Source organism: Etheostoma spectabile, chromosome 9, assembly GCF_008692095.1.
Source record: "Etheostoma spectabile isolate EspeVRDwgs_2016 chromosome 9, UIUC_Espe_1.0, whole genome shotgun sequence".
Lineage (NCBI taxonomy): Eukaryota > Metazoa > Chordata > Actinopteri > Perciformes > Percidae > Etheostoma > Etheostoma spectabile.
The window spans coordinates 38,437,365-38,460,405 of NC_045741.1; the positions used below are offsets into that span (position 1 = coordinate 38,437,365).

The 23,041-nt window shown below is 40.0% G+C and overlaps 1 protein-coding gene across 1 annotated transcript; it reads right to left on the reverse strand.

Moving 5' to 3' along the window:
* Window positions 1–581: 581 nt before the first annotated feature.
* LOC116695040 (cytochrome P450 2J6-like) lies at window positions 582–22,789 on the reverse strand. The gene is given in 11 exon segments (XM_032525078.1): window positions 582–791; window positions 2,122–2,263; window positions 3,584–3,649; window positions 3,651–3,772; window positions 3,975–4,113; window positions 4,213–4,389; window positions 7,916–8,076; window positions 10,773–10,922; window positions 11,048–11,185; window positions 11,188–11,209; window positions 22,513–22,789. Coding segments are annotated over 11 exon segments (1,494 nt in total). The 5' UTR covers window positions 22,714–22,789; the 3' UTR covers window positions 582–615.
* Between the last annotated feature and the right edge of the window lie 252 nt (window positions 22,790–23,041).

Sequence of the window (23,041 nt, forward strand, 5' to 3'; positions counted from 1 at the left end):
CATCAATAACATAAAATGTTTAACAAAAAAGTCTATTGATAGAGAAAAAGAAAACTATGTTTTAGACTTATAATATATACTGTATATTGGAACACATTGATTCAATTCAATTCAATTCTATTTATAGTATCAAATCATAAGAGTTATCTTTAGACACTTTGGTCTAGACCACACTCTATATTTTACAAAGACCCAACAATTCCAGTAATGATGGGCACAATTAATATAAAGCAAAATATAGAAATAAGAATACCATATTAATGCTCAGATGATAAACAGCAATTGCTGCATTTTATTCTCCAATATGATTGTTTCTTACCTGCCAAACCTCAGACTGTAAACACACAGCGGTCTAAATGAGAAACTTAATCTCAGTATCATGTAATTAAATACACGTCTCGTTTAAGCTAATGTGACAAATCCAATATGCAGTGGTAAGGACCATAGGAAGTAAGATCACAGTGATTTTTCTTTTTTTTTAAAAGCCTAAAAGGCCTACTGAGTAAGGAAAAGAAAACAATGTGTAATGTATGTAGAATAACAGTAGATAGTTCAAATCAAAGTGAAAACAGTGATTCTTTTGTTTGTGATGGTACAGTTTGGGACATTGGTGGTTTATCGTGGTACGGCACAGAGGCGGTAAGGTTTGGGACAGAGAGTGCCCCCTAACTTAAACTCCAGAGTGGGCGGCTCTCCAGCAGGTGCTGAGAAAGAAAATCTCTGAAGGAGGCAGGTGAAAAAGAGGAACAACTCCATCCTGGCCAGCTGCTCCCCAAGACACACACGCTTCCCTGAGAATACACAATACAGCAGATGAGTTGTATTCCCACAATATTTATTCACTTTGACCTAGGGCTGCACAATTAATTGAATTTTAATCGCGATCACGATTTTGACTTCCCACGATCAAATTTGTGTGATCGAGCTCCGGGTTTTTTGCATAGCGCATCTACCGCTACTACCATCTGATCATGAGCCAGTCAGAGTAGTTCCCTGCACCCAGTGCAGCTTAGTTTCTAGATTTAGACAGTCACAGAGGACAGAGTAACGGGGGGAAAACTCAACAGAGCAGTCGATTGTGCGTTGGTCTCAAGGTTTACCAGTTAACCAGTAAACGCAACATTTTTTCCCGTCTGTTTTTCAGACAACAGCAGTGAGCAGTGCTAGTCGGTGCTTGTAGCGTCGGTTAGCTGTTAGCTCCTCTAGGACGCACCGGTGCTAATGTCCTTGCATCCGCATCAATGTTGTTTATGTGTATATGGTTTAATTTTGCGTTACATGACCTATTTCTTCTGTAAAGCCGTGCCCGTGTTGGATCTCTCCTCTACTCTCTCTCCTCTTACTCTCCGCGCAGCCCCGTCCACACAGCGCCGGTCCACACTTCTGACATTTGTCTACAGTTTTTATTTTTTATTAACACAGCTGTCTATTGTTTAGTATGAGGGGGCAAACCTGTATTTGTACCAGTGTTTCCGCGGGTAACTGTTATCGCGGCCGCTACGGCGAAGAACACAGAAGAAGTTTTTGAATGCAACTAACTTCAGTTGGTAGAGTAACAGCGTGTGAGACGGAGGCTGCTGGACCTGGACCTGGACCAGGACCTGGGCCAGAGATGTGACCCATTGCGAGAATATCATAGTTCATAAAAATGCAGCGCAGTGAACATACAGATGTTTCATACACACGCCGTGTGTATCCGCCGTTCGACCCGTGCTGGACCCATTCATGACGAGTCAGCCGTCTCTCTGTGAGTAGCGTCCATCACACTCCCTCTCGCAGTTATAAATAGCCTATGTGACAATACAATTTGTTTTGGTTAAAATCAACAAATAATTGTGAGAATAATTGCGATCAAAATGTTTATCAAAATAATCGTGATTATCATTTTGGCCTTAATCGTGCAGCCCTACTTTGACCATCTATTTCTGCAGCTTTGAAACAACCAAAGAACACAAAAACCTGATTCCCTCCGATCTATAGTAAATGGTTAATTCAGTTCAATTTTATTTATAGTATCAATTCATAACAAGAGTTAAAGAGACAAATGAGTTTTTATTCACTTCTGTGATGCCCTTTAAGGTTTTAGCAACATATGAGTGAACTTTAGAGGGTCTGACTTACCTGCTGAAAAAGGAAGGAAGGCTTCTCTCTTTCTAAATTTGCCGTCCCCATCCAGAAAATGTTGAGGGTTGAATGTGTGTGGAGTTTCCCACATCGACTCATCACGTAGAACCGAGACCAGTGTGGGCAAGACAAGGGTGCCCTGAGGAAAGACCATTGATGAAAACGGTTAATCAAAGCAATATCTCTTTTTCGTATTTCTTCTTTTTCATCTTGTTTTAAAGTGCCCATATTATTGGGAAAAAAACACTTTTTCTGGGATTTTGAGTTATTTTGTGTCTCTGGTGCTTCCACATGACTACAAACTTGGGAAAAAACTATCCATGTTGTTTTGAGTGAGATACGGTTTCTGAATGTCCTCTGCCTTCAGTCTCAGGGTGAGCAGCTCAAAATCAGCACGGCTTTCTACATCACTAGCCGAGACAAGGTGGCTAACCGTGGCGTGCTAACTCGTTCTCAACGGCAAAACACTGGTACAACACACACTAGTTGACCATAATCTCCAAAAGAAAAAAAACTTCCTGTCCCTGTTTCACAACAAGTGGCCCTCATTTAGTCTCCCAGCTAAACCTGCCTTGGACTGACCAAAGTTGGAAAAATAGCAGCTAGCTGATGTTACCACTACCTAGCTACTGAGCATGTGCGACTCCCAACAAAGATAGTAAAGAAATGAGATGTCTCACTCTGTAGCTGAAAAGGAGACCTAAACACAGGGTGAAAACAGGATCCGTTGCAATGTGCAGGACAACAAAAATATGGTGTTAAAATGAAAACCATGTAAACCTATTCTGGTATAACCTCAAAATACAATTATGACCCTGAAAACAAGCATAATATGGGCCCTTCAATAAACCAAAATTAATATGTAAAATGTACAAAGTTCAAAAAGCAGTTGGTAACGATAATTATTGGAAAAATATATTAATCAAAATTGGAGGAATTATTTGCTCAATTGTTGTTTCCAATGTCAGTAAAATATTTCTATTCTCTATTTCTATTAATATTTCTATTGCCCCCCCCCCCCAATATTCTATTATTACAGATGTAGCTCATTTTAGGTCCAAACTCAGAACGTTTCTGTTTAGTCTTGCTTTTAATACGTACCAGTGGTGTGACAATTTCATTCTTATGTTTTTTTCTAACCTTTTCTGATTTGACTGTTTTCTATGATCACTCTTTCTATTGTATGATGTGTGTTTTTACTCTTGGTTTCTGATAAGCACTTTGGATACTGGCTGGTTGCTGTAAGTGCTATATAAAAAAAATTGATTGATTGATAGATTTTTTATTAAAGTTATCTTTACATAGTTTAAAGGGAATGGTTTGAGTCTTTGTGGGAAATGTGTTTTTAGTAGGTTGCCAAGAAATAACACATCCAAATGTTATGCTGCTAGAAAGTCCAACTTGGAAAACGAAGAAGAGGCAAAATGCTCACATGAAAACAGTAATTGATCACGTGTACCTTTGGAAGCTTGTACTTGTCGAGCACAGTGTCCTTGCTTGTCATGCGAGCCACATTTAGGGGAACGGATGTTGGCCATTCTCTGGATTTCATGGATGACTGCATCAGTATAGGGCATCTTTTCTTTGTCCGTCATAGAGGGCTGTCTGGATGAGCCAACAACAGTATCTATCTCAGCCTGGACTCTCTCTGCACACAGTGAAAACAGGAAACAATGTGAATCTGTGAACCTCATAGATGGCTGAGGGGAATTTGACGTGCATCCCCCACACTTACTCTCCCAATGCAGGCCAGACCTGTGAGAGTCTTCTGAAAGACATTGAGTCAAGCCACGTACAAACCATGCAGGAATGGAGTGGGACAGATATTACTCATACGCACACCTACACACCTTGAATGTGAGGGTAGTAGATCATGTACAGCAGTCCCCAGTGTAAAGTAGTGGTAGTGGTTTCAGTTCCAGCACCAAACAGGTCCATAGTGCAGATCTTTAAATTATTTAAGTCAAAACCAGAATCGTTGTCCTTCATCTATCAATAACCCAGAGAGACAATTTTTAGTATGAGTTGACATATGTCATTAAATACAGAGAACAAACATAATACAGACAGACGCATGAAAACGATCACCTCTCCCATCTCTGTGAGGAAGCAGTCGATGTAGTCTCTCTGTGATGAAGGGTCAAAGCTTTCTCTGTGTTCTTCGATCTTGATGTGTATGAAGTCAATTATATTTTGTGTCAGTGTGAATATCTTCTGGTGTGGTCCAGGCAGCCACTTCATCAGCCAGGGTAACGTGTTATAAACCTAGAGCATGAAGACAGGTACCAGATCATTTGGGGCAATATACTCAGGATTATCTTTTAGCCTATGCTTGCCTTTCACATATTTTAAGTTGTTCTTTTTCTTTCAATGTATTCTAATGGTGTACCACATATATATAACAAGATGTATAATGTATGTTTCTTTTTATGCAGGTTACTGCTGTAGAGGGCATCCCCTGTCATGGTCACTGCCAACTGTTGCAGCTTTAGGTCTGACTGTTATTGGTCCCAAAGTTTTGATTCAACAATCGAGAGTGAACTGGCAGCTGCAAGCGTAAAACTTAACATAGAGAGAGGGAAAGAATGGCACCTGCCTGTATAAAAATCTTTCTGCACAGCCGCATGAATCTCACTTTTTACATTTTGTGGCGGAAACCAAGAAGGCACTGGCCATCATCTGATTGGTCGCTTTCATCATGATCCCACCAACGGACCTCCTCAGTTTACCATGATCAACAGCTTTAATTCAGGAAACTGAGTTCCTGTCTGGCGACGAACAGTTTTCCTGTCTTTATAACAATGAAGCGCAAGATAGCACCATAATAAAGGAATATAGGCTCTCATCAGTTCTAATGCTGGAATATGTGCAAAGCTTTTTCGTTTTTCAGGCCCTCTAACTCCAAAACCATATGTTGGACATCCAAAAACCATATATCCACCCACTCCTCAAAATCAGCTGACTCTCTCGATATAGGCCACTAAGACATTTTGCCGCAATGTGCAAAACCAACTTTTTCAAACTCCTCCTACTCGACACATAGAATCTGCAGATGGAATTGACCAAATGTTACCAAAAGAATTTTGCTGGGTTAAACTATGCGCAATTTACGAGCAAACACAATTTTGTAGCTAGCTACAAAACACAAAACTTAGCATATCTCAGCCAAATTAAGGCTAGCTTGCAAAACTTAGTATTGCAATAGGCTAGCGTGCAAACTTAGCATATTGCCAATTAAAGGCTAGCTGTGCAAAACTTTAGCATATTTTGGCCAAATTAAAGGCTAGCTGTGCAAAACTTTAGCTGATGGATTCATTCCACCCTGAGCAGCTGTAGTAAATTTGACCAAGATCGGCCATTAGAGGGTGCTATAATCAATGTAGATGTGTGTTGCCAAAAACTCAAGGCATGTGAGTGGGGAAGACTTGGGGAAGCCACAGTAACTGTTATCAAGGAAAAATGTGCTATTATTGTTTGACATGCCACTATGAGGATCTGTACTGTATCGGTATCTGGACTGATTATACTTTACTCGTTTAAATTCAGGACTTTTTCTTAGAGTGTTTTTACTTCTGTCTTGATCATTTTTAGGGGTGCGATGAGACACCCAACTCGAGAGACGAGACTAGACGTGAGATTGGGTTCCCAAGATCAAGATGAGATTTTAACACTATTTTAAAGAAAAACTTAATTGAAGAATTAAGACTGGAAGAATAGTTAACAGTTACATTGTTACTTATTCCATATGTATGGTGGAGAGATGGTCTCTTCACCTAGAGAACCAAGGTTACAACGTAACCAAGCCTTTTCTGGCAGTAGTTGTTTGTTTTGTACTTAAATTTGTCATACAGTAGACAGGGAGAGAAATAGAGCTTATTTTACTATTGTTTCACATTGCTTATATTCTAAAGTACAAATCAGTTACCATCAAACACTCAAATTGTTTTTGTGGAGACAAATTCTCTTCTCTCCTCCTCTGCATTTTATTAATTGCAGCATTAAACAAGAAAGCGTAGATTACTCTACTATTGGTTTGTGACTATTCTAGGACGAACGGAGAACATTTTTCTTTGTTTAATATCATTAAAAGTAAGATAAAGTTTTGCTGTCCGCTCCCTGACTCATTTTAAGGACAGAGAAAGAGAGCGATCTGTGCGCCACAGTGAACCGAGAGGGGGGGGGGGGGGGGGTTACTCTCTAACGTTCCAACACTGGGGTTTACAGGCAGCCTCTAGTCTGCCATCGCTCTGCAAAAGTTAACTCTGAGTCAACTTTGGAGAACGGGTGGGGGGGATCTTCTATGCTAATTTTGAGGTCAAAGTCCGACTCATCCGTCATGCTGGCTGCTGCCCTGCACTTGTGTACTGATAGTACGGTCCATCTACCTTGGAACTTGGAAGTCGTGCTGGGAATAATGTCACACCCAAGTTGAATGAGTTCCATTTACAAGTCGGATTTTCATTTCATTACATTTGCTCTAGCCCTGTGTGTTGCAATACCAGAACAACGCATTACACCGTTTTTTGTGCATACAAACAGCGTAACAACATGTCCACAGAACTTTAAAGGTGCCATGCCACTTGTATTTCATTACTTTGTGGTAATGTCTGAAGTTCTACCATGGACTCTGTAACATTTTTTGTGGGATAATGTTATCTGTTTTTGTATTTTAAGCAGTTTTTTACTGTTCTTTGATGTTTAATTTATCATACTGAATGGTAACTTTCTTCTCATATTTTAACTGTTTTTGAATTTTTCTTTTAATCATTTTCATGTAAAGCACTTTGAATTAACCTGCTGCTGAAATGTGCTATACAAATAAAGCTGCCTTGCCTTGCCTACATTGTTTCAAGCCATTCTAGTGTGGTATACAAAACTTGCAGGAAGACTCCATTTGTGCCAGTTCTTATTAATATTCAACTAGCTAAGCTTCTTGACTCTGATTGGCTAACAACTAGCCAATGAGAGCCTGGCAATCAATGTCTTTTACCCAGCGAGCTCATGAATAGTAATGAGCTAAGCCAACATGAAGTCAGACTGACCAGCTTTTGTAATTGGCCTGATTTCTCCTTTTAGTTCTTTCCCATGGCTAGAGCTGACAGAGGAGGTAGCAGTTTATTTTCATATTCACCACATAACACAAACACATATGGACCGAACATCTTTCAATAAATACAAGTAAAACAGTGTTGTGTGGCAGGGCCCCTTTAACATGCCTGATTGAATGACCTAGACACAGTGAGACACAAATAAGACAAAAGTGCTTAGACCTTTGTTACTACAGCTTTTACAACTATTGATACAGGGGGCAGCCATGTTTCCAACTTTGACCCAAGGATGTATTAAGAGAATGCATACAGCATTTGGTGCAAAGACCCGTTCATTCCAATGTGAATTGCTCAAAAGTACATAAAGCAGTCATGGAGCCTGAAAATACTCAGATGTTCTCATGGTTGTAACTTTGACCCATGGATGTACTAAGAGAAAAAGTTCTGGAAGTAGTGGAACGCACTATGATATCGCAAGACACTTTTAACCCCGACAAGAAATCTCGTCACGTTTAATATCGCGAGATCTCGTCACACCCCTAATAATTTTACTTTAGAAAAGGGTCTGAGTGCTTCTTTCACTAATGGTCCCACATTTGTGTCACAGTTTCTCATTTCTCATTTTTTAGGTTTGTTTTATTTAATTCCATACACTCTTGACTTATGGGGTCTGGCTGGATAATTCCTGATTTAAAAAAAAAAAGGTTACTGTGTGCTGCATCTCGTTTACAAAGGAGGCTCACCTGTGCCCAAAAACCTCCCTCCAAGTACAGTAACTCATTGAAGGTCTGAAGAATCATGTGGTGCTGCTTGTCAGTGTACTCAAAGCGATCCCCAAACACCAGGCAGCAGATGATGTTGGACACAGCACTGTTTATCAGTGACTGGGCATTAAAAGGCTTGCCTGTTAAATAAAGAGAAAATGTAGATAAGACACACAGAACAGAAAAGGACAAAGTCTTTTTGATAATGAAGCAGGGAACTAAAGAGTCACATGCACACGATCTAAAGGCCATTACACACCAGGGATGTTTTTTTTGTTTAATTAAATTGCACATCAATATATTTTTTCGAACCGCTTTTATCACCAGTCCTTTCAAACGTGAATATTAAGCGGGATAAAGCAACATTTTGTTTTTTAGCAAATAAAGAAATCAACCAATCACATTGTGCAGAACTTGCAGGAATTAAAAGAACAAGAAGAAGTGCAGGAGTCTGTGTAAGGCAAAATATTTGCAGACAATTATTTTGCATTTTCACGTTGCTTATTCATCACGGCCTTGGTGTGTAACGGCCTTAAGGTGCATGGTCCAATGCACTAGGCTGGGGGTGCATGCTTCTGTGTTGCAAGGCTAAAGATAAAAACACATGGTCTGAAATCAAATCTGAAACCATGTCATTCTGCATAATGAATACTTTTCTCTTACTTGAAGTACTTAAAGTAGTAATATACCAATAATTTGATGCTAACACTTAACATTTTACTTCAATAAACAGAGGACTTTTTTGTATTTCTACATTGACATAGTATTAGGCTACTTGTACTTTTAGTTCTACTTATAGTAAGTTTTTATATCTTCTTCCCACTTTTACAACTTGCCTTTTTATTGCATTTTTCATGTTTTTCCCCCCTATTTATTTTTCTGTATTTTTAATGCAATACTAAAGCACTTTAAGTTGCATTTTAGTCAAGAATCATAAAAAAATGTGTGTGTGTCATGACAAAAAGAAAAAGCGTATTGCCCTTTAACTAGTTAAAGCGTAAAACACTCACCAAAATGCAAACTAGGATCTTTTTTGTGAATGTACCAGAGTCAAACTATCGTTTAAAAGCATAATTAGGACAGAAACACAAATTCTAAGATTCACCGTATTCTTGTTTTCAGTCAAATGGCATTTTGAATGGGAGAGCTAGCAGTACTACTGTGATAACATCAAAAAAAATCACTATTTTTAAAAAACTAAGAAGGCTCAGCACAACATGAAACTTTGCTAGAAGTATCACTACTCACTGTAGCTGTTTGTTTTTACGGTCTAGCCAGACAAAAATAGTCAATCTCTGAATGCAACGAAACAGAGAGGAAGTAAAGATGGAAAGCTCCTGAAACTTAGAGAGCCAAAGTTACGCCCTTCTACTTACGGTCTATGGGACCTTAATTGAGCCATGAATTACAAATACGAGGTTACTCAATTTTAAAGATAATTTTGTAATCCATGGCTCAATTCAAACAGGATCAAAAAATAATTTGCCTGTCCCCGTTCACATTTGATTTACAAATTAAGGTCCCATGAGTTCCACAGGAAGGAGCGTGACTTCGGCTCTCTATAAATGCACGGATAATTAGTTGTTTTGTCGTTAGTGAAAAATAATATTGACCAAAAAGGAGCCTCATATAAGAATGACATGTCCTCCTATGGAGTCCGTTCATTTGCATTCGACACTTTTGACTGACAAGATGGCAGATAGTACCAACTGCTAAAGTGAGTCTTTCAAAATCTTCCTTTTTAGTAAACTCTGTGTAAACAGAACATTTTCTCAGTGCTCAAGTTCATATGTAGAGCCCCTGGTGATAGCAAAGTTTCATGTTTTGACTGAGCCTTCTTTGTGTTTTAAAATTAGGATTTTTATGCTATCAAAGTAGTACCCCTAGCTCTCCCATTCAAAAGGCTATTTGACCGAAACGAGAATACGGTAAATCTTAAAAGGGGCGTTTCCGTCCTAATTATACTTTTAAACAAGAGTTTGACTTGGGTACATTCACAAAAAGACTCTAGGTTGCATTTTGGTGAGAGTTAGCTTAAAGTAAGGGTTATATAGCATAGCAAGACCCTTCTCCACATTGCTGCGAAGGAGGGTCTGTCTAGTCCACAGCATTCCAGGATGGCAGAAAAATGTGCTCTGGTTATTGGCATTTCTTTAAACAAATCACAATCGTCTTGGGCGGTGCTAAGCACCGGACAAAGCAACCGTGCTTCTGCATAATAGCCTCAGCAAAGAACTTGTTTTGGTGGAACATGTGTATGTTTAGAAGTTATTTTAATTTAACAGGAAACTCAGATTGGACAGATAGTTTAGCTAGCTGTCTGGATTCACCATGCAGAGATCTGAGGAGCAGGTAACCTTAGTACTCATAAATTGACCGGAGTTCAGAACGCCAACAGAAAAAAAATGGAAGGTGATGGACATCCGGCCTAAATGAGGGACATCTGGCGGAATTTTTGGCATCAACTGAACAATCCTGGAAATTAAACGTTGTTGATATACAGTAAGTAAGGGTTAATGCCAGAAGAGGGGCTACTATCATGAATTAATGAACGTGGAGGTCATCAATCACCTGATAATGGACACTTTGAAGGGCATTACGTGCTTATACCATTGTCATTTGTCAAATCATTTTTAAAAGAAATGTCAATGTATAAAAATTATTATATTTAATTTAGCCAGTTTATGTCAGTTTCAAGTGAACTTCTTAATACTGTGTCTTATATCACTTTCTATGGACGCCTTGCAGTCAATCAGAATTTAGTATTCACTCAGACCATGGTATAAGAAGCATTAGCTGATTAGTAGTTTGATGAAAAGCCAAATTTATTTAGTGCCTTGTTGAAGGGCATATGCCTCAGTGAGGAAATGGCACTCCTGCTGGATGGATGGCTCCAGTGACTTCTTGCCCAAACCAAAGTTTCTGAGCGTACGAAGAGCAAATCTCCTCTGCTCCTTCCATTGATTTCCATTTGATACCACCAGACCTATCAGAAACACAAAACAGCATTGGAGAAGTAACTGGAAACAGGTTTAACTAACAACTAGCTAAATGCTACTATGCCAGTCTGATGCCAAAAAAAACTTTTGAACAAAATGTAATACACATTACCTTTATTTCCAACTAAAGCGTGAAACAACGGTATGGCAGGACGATCCATGTAGTCCTCTCCTCTTTGGACCAAGGCCTCTCTCACAAGCTTGTAGCCATTGAGGACCACAATCCTTCCACCAAAGAGTCGAAGGCTAAAATGTTTCCATATTTCTCTGCAAACTGAATACAGAAAGACACTTGAGTCGACATACATTCTGAGGATGTCAACAACAAATAAATCAGTCTAGCTTTAGAGGGCTACTGCAGAAACATGCACCTGGCTGATGTGGCTCACTGTTAGCGCTGCATGTTAAACAAAATGGACATTGCAATATATTTTACCCCTGCTTTATTGGGATATGAAACATGAAGGCATGAATTGTACCCGATGACTTGAAAAACTATTTGGAAATACAAAATTGGAACCATAATCACTATTTTTTGTGCTTTATTGAGTCAGTCCTGTTCCTTGGTGTCATAGTTTAGTCATGCATCCTTAAAGGAGAGAAATTGTAAATAGTAAACAGTCCAGTTGGCTGATTGGGGAGGCAGAACTTTACCCAGCGTTCCTGTATACCAGACAGTTATAGAGGATAGCTACCTCTATTTTAAATGACAACTCCCATTGATGCTGTCACTAAACCATTTGCATAAATATAAAAGGAGCATTATTTAGTTGGGGTTTAAACCTGCTTTTATCTTGATTTGAGAGAAAATTAATTTAAATTATTTTACTTCACATATGTATTTCTCTGTCTGACGTCCTGATTGGTAGAGCCCTGACAATTTGTATTAGATTTTATGTACTTCTATCAGTTTTAGAATGGTGTTTAGTATTTTTTAAAAGTTGTGCCATGCTACATTCTTTCTTGCTGCAGAACAAATGTACCTTGTACCATGTAATGATGTAACCAGTACCTGATATACGGCGCCGCTCTCGCACTTCGGCAGTAGCAACAAGTCTGTCAGACGTTTGGATGTGGGTGCAAAATTGTCTTTTTTGTCCACCAGCCAAATGGCCAGTGACTGTTAACATTTTACTAGCCTCTCAATTGATTGGTGAATGAATCATATCAAATAGCCACATAGGCCTAAAAAATATCATGATCTCAATTCACGAGATCACTTGAATCACTTGAATCACGAGATTCACAATTTAATTTTTAAATAATTTAGATTTTTATGTATTTATTTATTTTTTGTTAGTTTTTTTAATGACTTGGATGCTAATTAACTTTACGAGCTGACTGCGTCACAAACGCTACTACTTTCTTCTTCGAGTTTTAAACATAGACTATATGAAATAGGTTTTAAAGCGCTCCCAAGAACTGCAATGCTCTCCCTTCTCTTCATTGAAGCCTCTATGTTTTCAGGCTTGTGGTGATGCACAATGTGCTCTAGGTGCCAAAACAAATCTATGTTTGGTACTGCCAACTTGTTGTGTTGTGTCATGGTTCATGTGTGCAAAAAAACATTACACTTTGTATGAAAAGAATCGTGGTAGAGTATCGTGATATCAATTCTAAGATAAAAAATGATGATTCATATTTTTCCCCGAATCATGCAGGCCTAGTATGTGTAAGGAGATAACATGAGCACAGGCTAATTATTGCTAGCTAAAATGCTGGTTAACATTAGTAATTAAACCAAGACAGCTAATGTAAGTCCAAAATGCCTGTGAGCTTATCCTGTACTGTTCGGTAATGCCTTTACTATGAGAGAGTAAGTTGCGTGCCTATTTTTACCAAAACATCTGCTACGGCAAATAGAGTCTTTAAATGTTTCAGATGTAAAGTTATTAGCTGTCAAAGTTGAGCCAAAATGAATGGCAGTCAATGGAAGGCTAACGGTTTGTGGATGCTTGCTGAGCTCCTTGGAAAGAACTTCCACTCTCTTGATACTTCCGGATTCTGAGCTGGTTGCGGTTCCACCAGAGTTCCAATGGGGGTGATCGCAGGCAAGTGCAGAATGAATGAGACTCTATGGAGCAATACCCCTCAAAATCCACTTTTCTTAGGACATAATTAAAAAAAAATTGAAAGGGATAACGACACACTGCTGGGAGTTAGATTTTCTTTTAAGTTGCCTTTTTAGCATTCAAAAAAAACTTTTTTATGAAAGACCATTGAACAAAATGACAAAAATGTCCAAAAAAAGCTTCAAAAACGTGGGAAAAAAAACCAACACAAAAATGTCAAAAGGTGCAGAAAAAATAGACAAAAACACCAGGGGGAAAAGCAACAAAGGTTTTGAACAAGACAACCAAAACGTTGAACAAAAGGTTTCAATTTTGACCCTGAAAAACAAAAAGTTGCACGGTTGACGGGAAGACAACACAAGGGTTAACTGCAGTCTTCTCCTGAACAGAGATGTTGCTAATGAACAAAGCTACCGACATTGCTATTTCTACGGACTAGAAGAAAAAACAGGTAAACAACGGCAGAACTGGCAGCAGCATTGACATCAATGCTTCGATTTGATTCTATGACCTACTTTGTTGAATCAAGCCTTTCGTTTACCATAAAAGAACTTAGATCTTAACCCAGTAAGTTTACAAGAGAGACTTGCATGCAGTCACTCTGAGAGTCCTGGCATCCGGTTACCCTCGAGCTCCTGAGTTTCCTGTTTCTGCTTTGTCATGCGCCGCTTAAAAAATAGAGTGGTGCGCACCACCAAGATCTACACGACAAAGTTTTTCCTCGCCACTGTTGCACTGTTGCATGCTCTGGAAAAACTACTAGAACTGCTGGGTCCTTGTAAATTATGGAGTGTGTTCTAGACCTACTCTATCTGCAAGGTGTCTTGAGATAACACTTGTTATGAATTGATACTATAAATAAAATTGAATTGAATTGAATTTTGCTTCTCGCTATTTTTTTTCCCTTACTTGCTTAGACCATTCAAGAATTAACAGGTTGCAAGACACCAGTACACTCGTTGATGGAAGCTTGCTCAAAGGACACTGCTGACTGTCAGCCAACAACAAAGTGAAAAGATGGAAGAGGAGGAACGAGACAATGGAGCAGCAATGGAGACATGGCAATGTTGTTTCTGACTTAGAGGTTACAGAACAAGGGGACAGAAGCAACTCAGAAGAGACGGAAGAGGACAGGGAGGAACAAGTGGGTGCAGTTGCTTCTCTGGCCTCTGACTTTGACGCTGCATGTCACAGCAGAAGCAAGGCGATTTGGATGTCTGGAGGCTTGCAGTGCACTTGTGTTTGAGAGTTACATGCAAAGAATAAAAACGGCATGTGAGATCGGGAAAACAGCCACAGGTAGCAAAGAGGCTCAAAGAGAGGAAGCAACACCAAAGGAACATCATACTGCGAGAGAAAAGTATAAAGTGTCACAACAGCTTTGTTATCGATTGCAAATGCTACAAGGTCTTCAAAGAAACAGACAATTTATTATTATTGTTATGTTGGGCTATATTAATCATTAGGGATGATCCGAGTACCCGGCTGAAACGAGTATCCGGTACGGACAAAGCCCTTTTGCCGAGTACAAGTATTATACGAGTAATACGAGTCAATATCTGTACTCGGATTGAATAAAACTCCTCCGCTGACCGCGCTTTGTTCTCTGATAGTCACAGCAAGTTGAGCATGATAACTCTTGTTCATTACATTTTGCTTCATAATTTCAACCGCATGTGTTGTATTCATTGTTGCAAAACTTGTTGTGTATATAGTTTGTTTGTTACCATGACAACACTATTGATCTGAAGCTCGATGCTGATGCTGTCATGTAGTTTTCTAATCAGCAATAAATATAACAATTTCTGATAAACTCATATCAATTGCATGCTTAAAAAACATGCTGGTTAAAGCCAGAGATGGCAAAAGTACTCACTTTCCGTACTTAAGTAGAAGTACGGATTCTTGTGTTAAAAAATACTCTGGTAAAAGTGGAAGTACTGACTAAACTTCTTTACTTAAGTAAAAGTAACAAAGTACAGGCTTGGAAATTTACTTAAAGTATAAAAGTAAAAGTAGCCTTGCGAATGACAACAATGTTTTATGCAAAGCTACCTGGAGCACACAAATGTTACTAGAGAGCACGCTGAGGAACTTCAGTGGACATGGAGAACACAGTCTTTATATTGCAATGGCTACATTTTAAATGGATGTGTGCCAATAGGCCTAAAACATAACATAATGGTTATGATGACAGAAACTGGGACTCCAGTTCAATAGGATTCTGACTGAGTAGCAAGATATGAATTCAGTGGTGATTCTGTGAGAATTCACAGATCCAGTTTCTGTTTTTTTAATCTTCCCCTTAACATTTAAATGAATCTACATGTATGTGTGTGTGCTCAAATATGGCTTCTGGAAAGAAAGTAAAGGATTAAAATATGAATGACTAAACAGACATTAAGAAGTTCCCCAGCACATTGGCCAGGAGTCCTTTTTGATGCCTACTGTCTCAAACAGCTCTCTCTGTTAAGGCCGAGGATGATGGGAATGTCTTGCTGCTTGTCTGACAAATCTCTGACAAAAAGTTTTCTTCATTTTCAATCATGTTGCCCTCCATACTGCTAGGCTATGTGTTAACGTTAGCGCCATCAAGCCGCAATGATTTGCTGTGAATTATTGCAAAATGCTGAATCTGCTGAGTTGCGTCAAATGCAACGCAGGCCTACAGTAGATATATTCCCATCTATTTAGATTGAATATGGTATTGATGACGTAAATAATAAGGATAACTCCAGTGAAATTATGTGAAAGTTGAGAACTAGATTAGGACTGTATTAAAGCTGATTCTGGTTTCCAATTGTGCCCCACAAGTGTCTGTTAAAACACGGACGGAGACAACTTCTCTCTGGCTAAATTTCTATCCACTTGTCAATTGAATTACAGTATCTGAAGTTGGTGAACAGGTGAAGAACACACCAAAACCACCAGCTACCTTACTTTAAATGTGAAGAACTACAGACCAATAACAGTCTTAAGTGAACTGACAACATGAGTTATACGACTTACAGTTCTCAAAGAGGCACACACACAATCTCAACTGATTATCCTCCGGACAGCTAGTCTCCTTTTCATTTCTCTCACTTTTTTCTCCGTGCTGCGCGCGCACCCGCTCGCGGTGTGAGGCGCGTGTCGGCGCTATTTTCTGACATAACAACCTCTTGTACAAAACGAAAGTAACGAGCCAATTTTGTAAAATGTAAGGAGTAGAAAGTACCGATATGTGTTAAAATGTAAGGAGTAGAAGTAAAAAGTCAACACAAAAATAAATAGTAAAGAAAAATATCTGAAAAATCTACTTGAGTACAGTAACGAAGTATTTGTACTTTGTTACTTCCCATCTCTGATTAAAGCCCCGCCCATTTCAAGACAACCCGACCCACTTCCCGCCCAGTCCGAGTACAGATACGGATACAGATAGTTCATGTGGTAAACAGATACAGATACAGACACAGATAATGCTGTACACGCTCATCCCTATTAATCACCTCTTCCCTTGTTTTTGAATCCTTGTGACGCCCGCATTATTTGGTGTTTCAAGGTGCACTCGAGGCCCTATTCAGTAATTATGATTTTAGAAGCCTCTGCACCAATAGAGCTATAATAGTGGAAAACACAGATGAGATTGTCTTCATGAAAGTCATCCACGCAACTTAACCACACAACAGCTGAAACTGTTGCTGAGTGGATCCCCAGCAATGAAGAGTACTGTCACAAGGAGTGTTTATGTTGTCACAGGACAGTGTACAGGACAGTCGTGGAATCACAGTACAGTAAGTATTACCAACTATATGGATCGAAAAAAGGAGAATTCTGGTCGATTCTAACCCTTGGCTCTGTTGTTTGAAATTGGGTGCTGTCAGTAGAGAGAAAAAAAACCAATTGGTGTTCTACACCGCTATCCTCGGGCGGCTGGGCTCGGGTAGGTTTCCCTCATCGGAAGGTTTTGGTTCGTCCCTGCCCCTGCAGCATTGCGAGTTCCTTGGCAAACCTAAACCCCGGGATGCCCCGTGCGCCATCGGAGGTGAAGTTATGAATTTTTCGGAGCAGGTGCCCCTTGTATGGCAGCCCGGCACATTTATGATGTTTGAATGGTGGTCCTGTATGTAAAGCGCTTTGAGCGGGTGTAAGACGGGAAAGCTTATAATACGGGACTTTAATTTACCCTGCAAAGGTTAACCCAACAGGTTAAACAGCATCCCTTGTGCATAGATTCCTTTTGAGGAACAAGTGATCGACTGCGTAGTTGAAAAAATGCATGAAGTTCTTTATCAGCTGTGTTATTTCTGTTTGATACTGCGAGGAGTGCTTCTACAAACAACAAGCGTATCAGAATCAGAATCAGCTTTATTTGCCAGGTATGAGGACTCATAGGAGGAATTTTTCTTTGGAGCATCGTTGCTCACAATATGCTTACACATACAAAACAACCAAACAATATATACACACTAATATATACATACTCTAAACAGAAACAATATAAAGGTATGAGTGCAATGATGACTTCAATAAAAATTATTTAAATGTGCAGCATAGTGCAAAGGGTACTAGGATAAATAGTATTACATTATTGCATTACAATATGAACAGTATGAACGTTATGAACTGTTCTGGAATAGGGAATGAGAATGATGAATAAATAACAAATAAGTGAGATATAAGAATGAGAACGATGAATAATAAGTGGAACCAGTAAACAGGTGCTGTTAGAAAGTGTTGCTGGGTTATTGACCAGAATTTAACCTGACACTGTGGGTAAGAAATCAGCTATTCATCAGAGAGATGGCTTGTGGGTAGAAACTGTTCCTGAGTCTGTTGGTTTTGGCGTGCAGCGCTCTGTAGCGCCTACCAGAGGGGAGAAGCTGGAACAGGTTGTCCAGCAAGGGGACTGTGATGTCCTTCAGGTGGGCCAACACTAGTCTTTCAAAGGACTTCATGACTACAGATGTCAGGGCGACAGGCCTGTAGTCATTTAGTCCAGAGATGGAGGGGTTTTTGGGGACTGGGATGATTGTGGAGCAATTGAAGTAGGAGGGAACTTAAGATAGCTCCAGAGATCTGAGTGAAGATGGGGGCCAGCTGGTCTGCACAGATTTTCAGGCAGAATGGTGACACACTGTCTGAGCCAGGAGCCTTTATGGTCTTCTGCCTCTGGAAGAGCTGGCGCACATCCACTTCACAGATTGTGAGTGCAGGTGAGGTTTCGGGGGGGGGGGGGGGAGGTGACAGCGTAAGGGTGGGGAAGGTGACTGACTGAAGGAGGAGTTGGTGAGTTGGCGTGGGGGAAGGGCGTGACTGTGGGCTTTTCAAACCTACAGTAGAACCTGTTCAGCTCGTCAGCCAGTCGTTGAGAGCCAGCAGTGTTGGGGGATGGTCTCCTGTAGTTTGTGAGTGTCTGCAGGCCTCTCCACACTGACCGAGGATCATTGTTTGTAAAGCAGTTTTCCAGCTGATTAGCATAGCTCCTCTTAGCTGCTTTGATCTCTTTGGTAAGTGTGTTCCTGGCCTGGTTATTCAGGACTCTGTCCCCACTTCTAAAGGCCTCTTTTGACTGACGGAGCTGCCTGAGTCTTGCTGTGAACCAGGGTTTTTGGTTGTTGTATGTGCAGCAGGTTTTAGTCAGCACACACCTGTCCTCACTAAAGCTGATGTAAGATGTCCCAGTAACAGTTAGTTCGTCCAGATCAGTGGCTGCAGCCTCAAAAACACTCCAATCAGTACAGTCAAAGCAGGCCTGTAAATCCAGCTTTGACTCGTTGGTCCATCTTTTCACCTTCTTTACAACAGGTTTAACAGATTTTAGTTTCTGCCTGTATGTCAGGACAAGATGAACCAGACATTGACCAGAGAGTCCCAAAGCTGCACGTGGGACAGAGCGATAGGCGTCCTTTTATGTAGTATAGCAGTGGTCCAGTATGTTAGTGTCCCTGGTGGGACACTTAATATGCTGTCTATACTTTGGAAGTTCATGGCTGAGGTTTGCTCTGTTGAAGTCCCCAAGGACAATGAGCAGGGAGTCAGGATGTTTTTTCTCAACATTAGTAATCTGGTCGGCCAGGTGCAGTAACGCCTCATTAACACAGGCCTGAGGTGGAATGTGGACCAGAATGGACGAGGAAAACTCCGGCGGTAAATAAAAGGGTTTGCAGTTTATGAATAGTGACTGAGTGGGGTTACATGATTTTTTCAGCACTGTGACATCTGTACACCAACCTTCGTTTATGTAGAGATAGACTCCGCCTCCCTTTGCCTTCCCCGTGAGCTCCACAACGCAATTTGGTGGATCCCATAGAGAGCTGCTGCGCCTCCAACTAATAACTCCATGAAAGTTCCAGGTTTGGAAAAGAGCAGTGGAATAATATGAGGAGTTGAAAGTCTAATATTTAAGAGCTCCTCTCTAGTAAATGTTACCAGAGAGTGTTGGTGGAAAACAGAGATAATGAACAAAAACACGAAAAGCAAAATGGAGCGTAATCCAAAGGGCGGCCATCTGCGGCGCCATCTGGCAAATATGCTTATTTTTTTAAAGTAAGTGCTGTAGTACAACTAGCAGGAGACAAGTTAAAATTGAGAAAAGTGATAAATCAAATGTATTATTATTTTGCCTACTTTGCCTTGAAAGTGAGCAGAGGGAATTAATGTTCTACGGGAAATGTATCCTAAGGACTTAATTTAAAAGCCCTTATTTACAACATGAGAACATGTTTCACAAATTTATCCACAAATCTCTATAAGCTATGTCTAATTCTTTGTACAATTAATGTTCATACAGAACAATCAGAAAGGGACAAAAACTAGAGAAGGAAGTAAGGGACTTCAATACATGCTGTAGGCATATACTGTATGTAAAACAATATTCATGCTTTTTATTCTTTTGACAAGTGACATCACCAAAATAAAAAGATTAAGAAGCATTGTGGTGTTCCTGGTGTGATGAATGTAAACTACACTATATACGTATATAGACCACGTTATTGGTCCAGGGATGTGAGACTAATTGAGAAGGTTATGAAACCAAAGTAAGCTATAATAAAAAACATTAGGCCTACATATTAAGGAGTATAACTTTTATAAGAGAAGGATAAGCAACAAGAAAATGAAATCATGAATGTATTGGTCTCTGACCAGTCTGGCATTAATGTCATCTTGGAATATCGCCGCATTGTCTCCGGAGCGTCCTTTATAAACCTGAAGCTGAGACTACAGACGCCGCGCTGCTCATCTCTACTTTTACAGAGAGAGTGGACAGTGATGCGATGTGCAGGTCTGCCACCGGGCAGCGGCCGCACGCCAGGCGGCCTCGACACACTACCGTCCCACCGGGTAAAGTCCCGACTCTCCCGATTGCCACTCCGCATCTGGGTGCCAGAGCAACCATTTCTAACCATCAAAACAACTGCTATTGTAGGGTTTAAATCAAACTCGTGACAACAATAGTGACAAGTAATGCATGTTAATCAAAATAAAGAAAAAAATATTCACAACAGAATAACTGTTCAACACGTTTATGTCGGATAAGGCCGGCATCTGATTTAACACATGAGACTCCAAGATTAATAGCCTGTTAGCCTGCTCTGGACCAGGCTAGCCGCAAAGAATAAATCCCCATGGTCACTTGGCTGGGTTTAATTTAACCTGGTTTCGTGCAACCAAGTCAAAGCTAAATTCATCCAGGATAACTTGATTATCCCGGCTTAATCCTTTATCCTGGTTTCGTGCAACAGGCCCCAGGTCTGAGAGGCTTTTCAACGGCTGCATAATTAATCAAATTTTAATCACGATCACGATTTTGACTTCCCACGATCAAATTTGCGTGATCGAGCAATTTCTTTTTTTTAAATAGCCCATCTACCGCTCCTTAAACCACTGTCTGATCATGAGCCAGTCAGAGTAGTTCACTGCACACCGTGCAGCTTAGTTTCTAGATGTAGACAGTCACAGAGGACAGAGTAGCGGGAGGAAAATTCAACAGATAGCCGTCGGTCTCAAGGTTTACCAGTTTTCAAGTAAACGCAACATTTTGTCCTGTCTGTTGTTTTCAGACAACAGCAGTGAGCAGTGCTAGTCGGTGTAGCGTCTGTTAGCCGTTAAATCCTCTAGGTCGCACCGGTGCACCTAATGTCAACGTATCCGCTGCAATGTTGTTTATATGGATTTGGTTTAATTTTGCGTTACATGACCCATTTCGTCTGTAAAGCCTCTCTCCTCTACTCTCTCTCCTTTTACTCTCCGCACAGCCCCGCCACACAGCGGGCGCCGGTCCACACTTCTGACATTTGGCCACAGTTTTAATTTTTTATTAACACAGCTGTGTATTGTTAAGTATGAGGGGCAAACCTGTATTTGTACCAGTGTTACCATGGTAACTCTGCTATTGCGGCCGCCACGTCTAAGAACACAGAACAAGTTATTGAATGCAACTAACTTCAGTTGGTAGAGTAACAGACGGAGCCTGCTGGACCTGGGCCAGAGATGTGACCCATGGCCAGAATATCATAGTTCATAAAAATGCAGCGCAGTGACAATACAGACGTTTCATACACACAACGTGTGTATCCGCCGTTCGACCCGTGCCGGACTCATTCATGATGAGTCAGCCGTCGCTCTGTGAGTAGCGTTCATCACACTCCCTATAGCAAGTTATAAATGGCCTATGTGTCAATAAAATTTGTTTTGGTTAAAATCAACAAATAATCGTGAGAATAATCGTGATCAAAATTTTGATCAAAATAATCGTGATTATCATTTTGGCCATTATCGTACAGCCCTAATCCACTGGTAGTTCTGTGTGATATTGCGTAGTTGAATAATATTTAATTTGTTACGTTAACATAGCTGACACCTAACGTATTCACCTTGTTGTTCTGTGTGCTATCGTATAGCTAGTTGAATAATTGTTAATGCGTTACCGTAAACATAACGGACACCTATCCATATGAATGCGACTATAGTCCAGTGTTACATGTTACAATAATTAAAATGTATCATTTCAATATACATCTTGCACACTACATTTGCACCATTATGTGTCTATATTGCCAATAAAGCTGATTCTGATTATTGTATATATGTTTATTTTATATTGTATATTAAAGTTTTAAATCCCATCAAGTTTGCCTCTTCATTAATTCCTGCTAAATTTAAAGTAATGATACAATTGGTATATGGTTGTCAAAAAATGTTAAAGGTTAGGGGAATGTGAAAAAGAACGTTAGAGGAACGTTCTCTAAAGGTTGCAATGTTTAGATAACGTTAGGGGAACGTTCTCTAATGATTGCAACGTTAAGATTACGTTAGGGGAACGTTATCTAAAGGTTGCAACGTTAGGATAACGTTAGGGGAACGTTCTGAGAACGTTTGATGTAACCAAAAACTAACGTTCCCAGATCGTTAAGGAAACTTAAACACAACCAAACCTAACCTTCAGGGAACCAAACATTGTTAGCATGGGTGGCATGCAACTGCGCGGACCTGGCTCATCTTGAACGAGCCTGCTGGTGCATACCTCTCTGATCTGCAGGTGGAGTCGTGTGGAATCAACACGATGAAGGTCTCCAATAAAAGGAAGAGCCCACGGTCCTGGTGGAAAGTTTGGCGACACCCTGTTCTTCAAAACATCAGCCAACAACAGAAAAACAAACAGAAATATCAAAATACTCCTGCCGCCTATCCACTCCAAGCCGAGTACACTTTGTATTGTGTCCATTTGTTAACTTATGCTAGCTTGTTTATTCTACGGCGCTTATAGTATATCTATCGGGGTTGTTATGATTTATCAAAAAAATAGGACAACTTCCTTTTTGCATTTCTGTGACCTTCAAAATAAAAGCACGTCCTGCATCAGATACTCAACGTAGCCTAGTAATGCAGAATGGCCAATTTCATGATTGAAATCCTTGGATTTTAACTATAGATGCATTAATTTGTAGGCAAGGCAAGGCAAGGCAAGCAGCTTTATTTGTATAGCGCATTTCAGCAACAGGGCAATTCAAAGTGCTTTACATAAAATCAGTTAAAAAACAGTTAAAAAATAA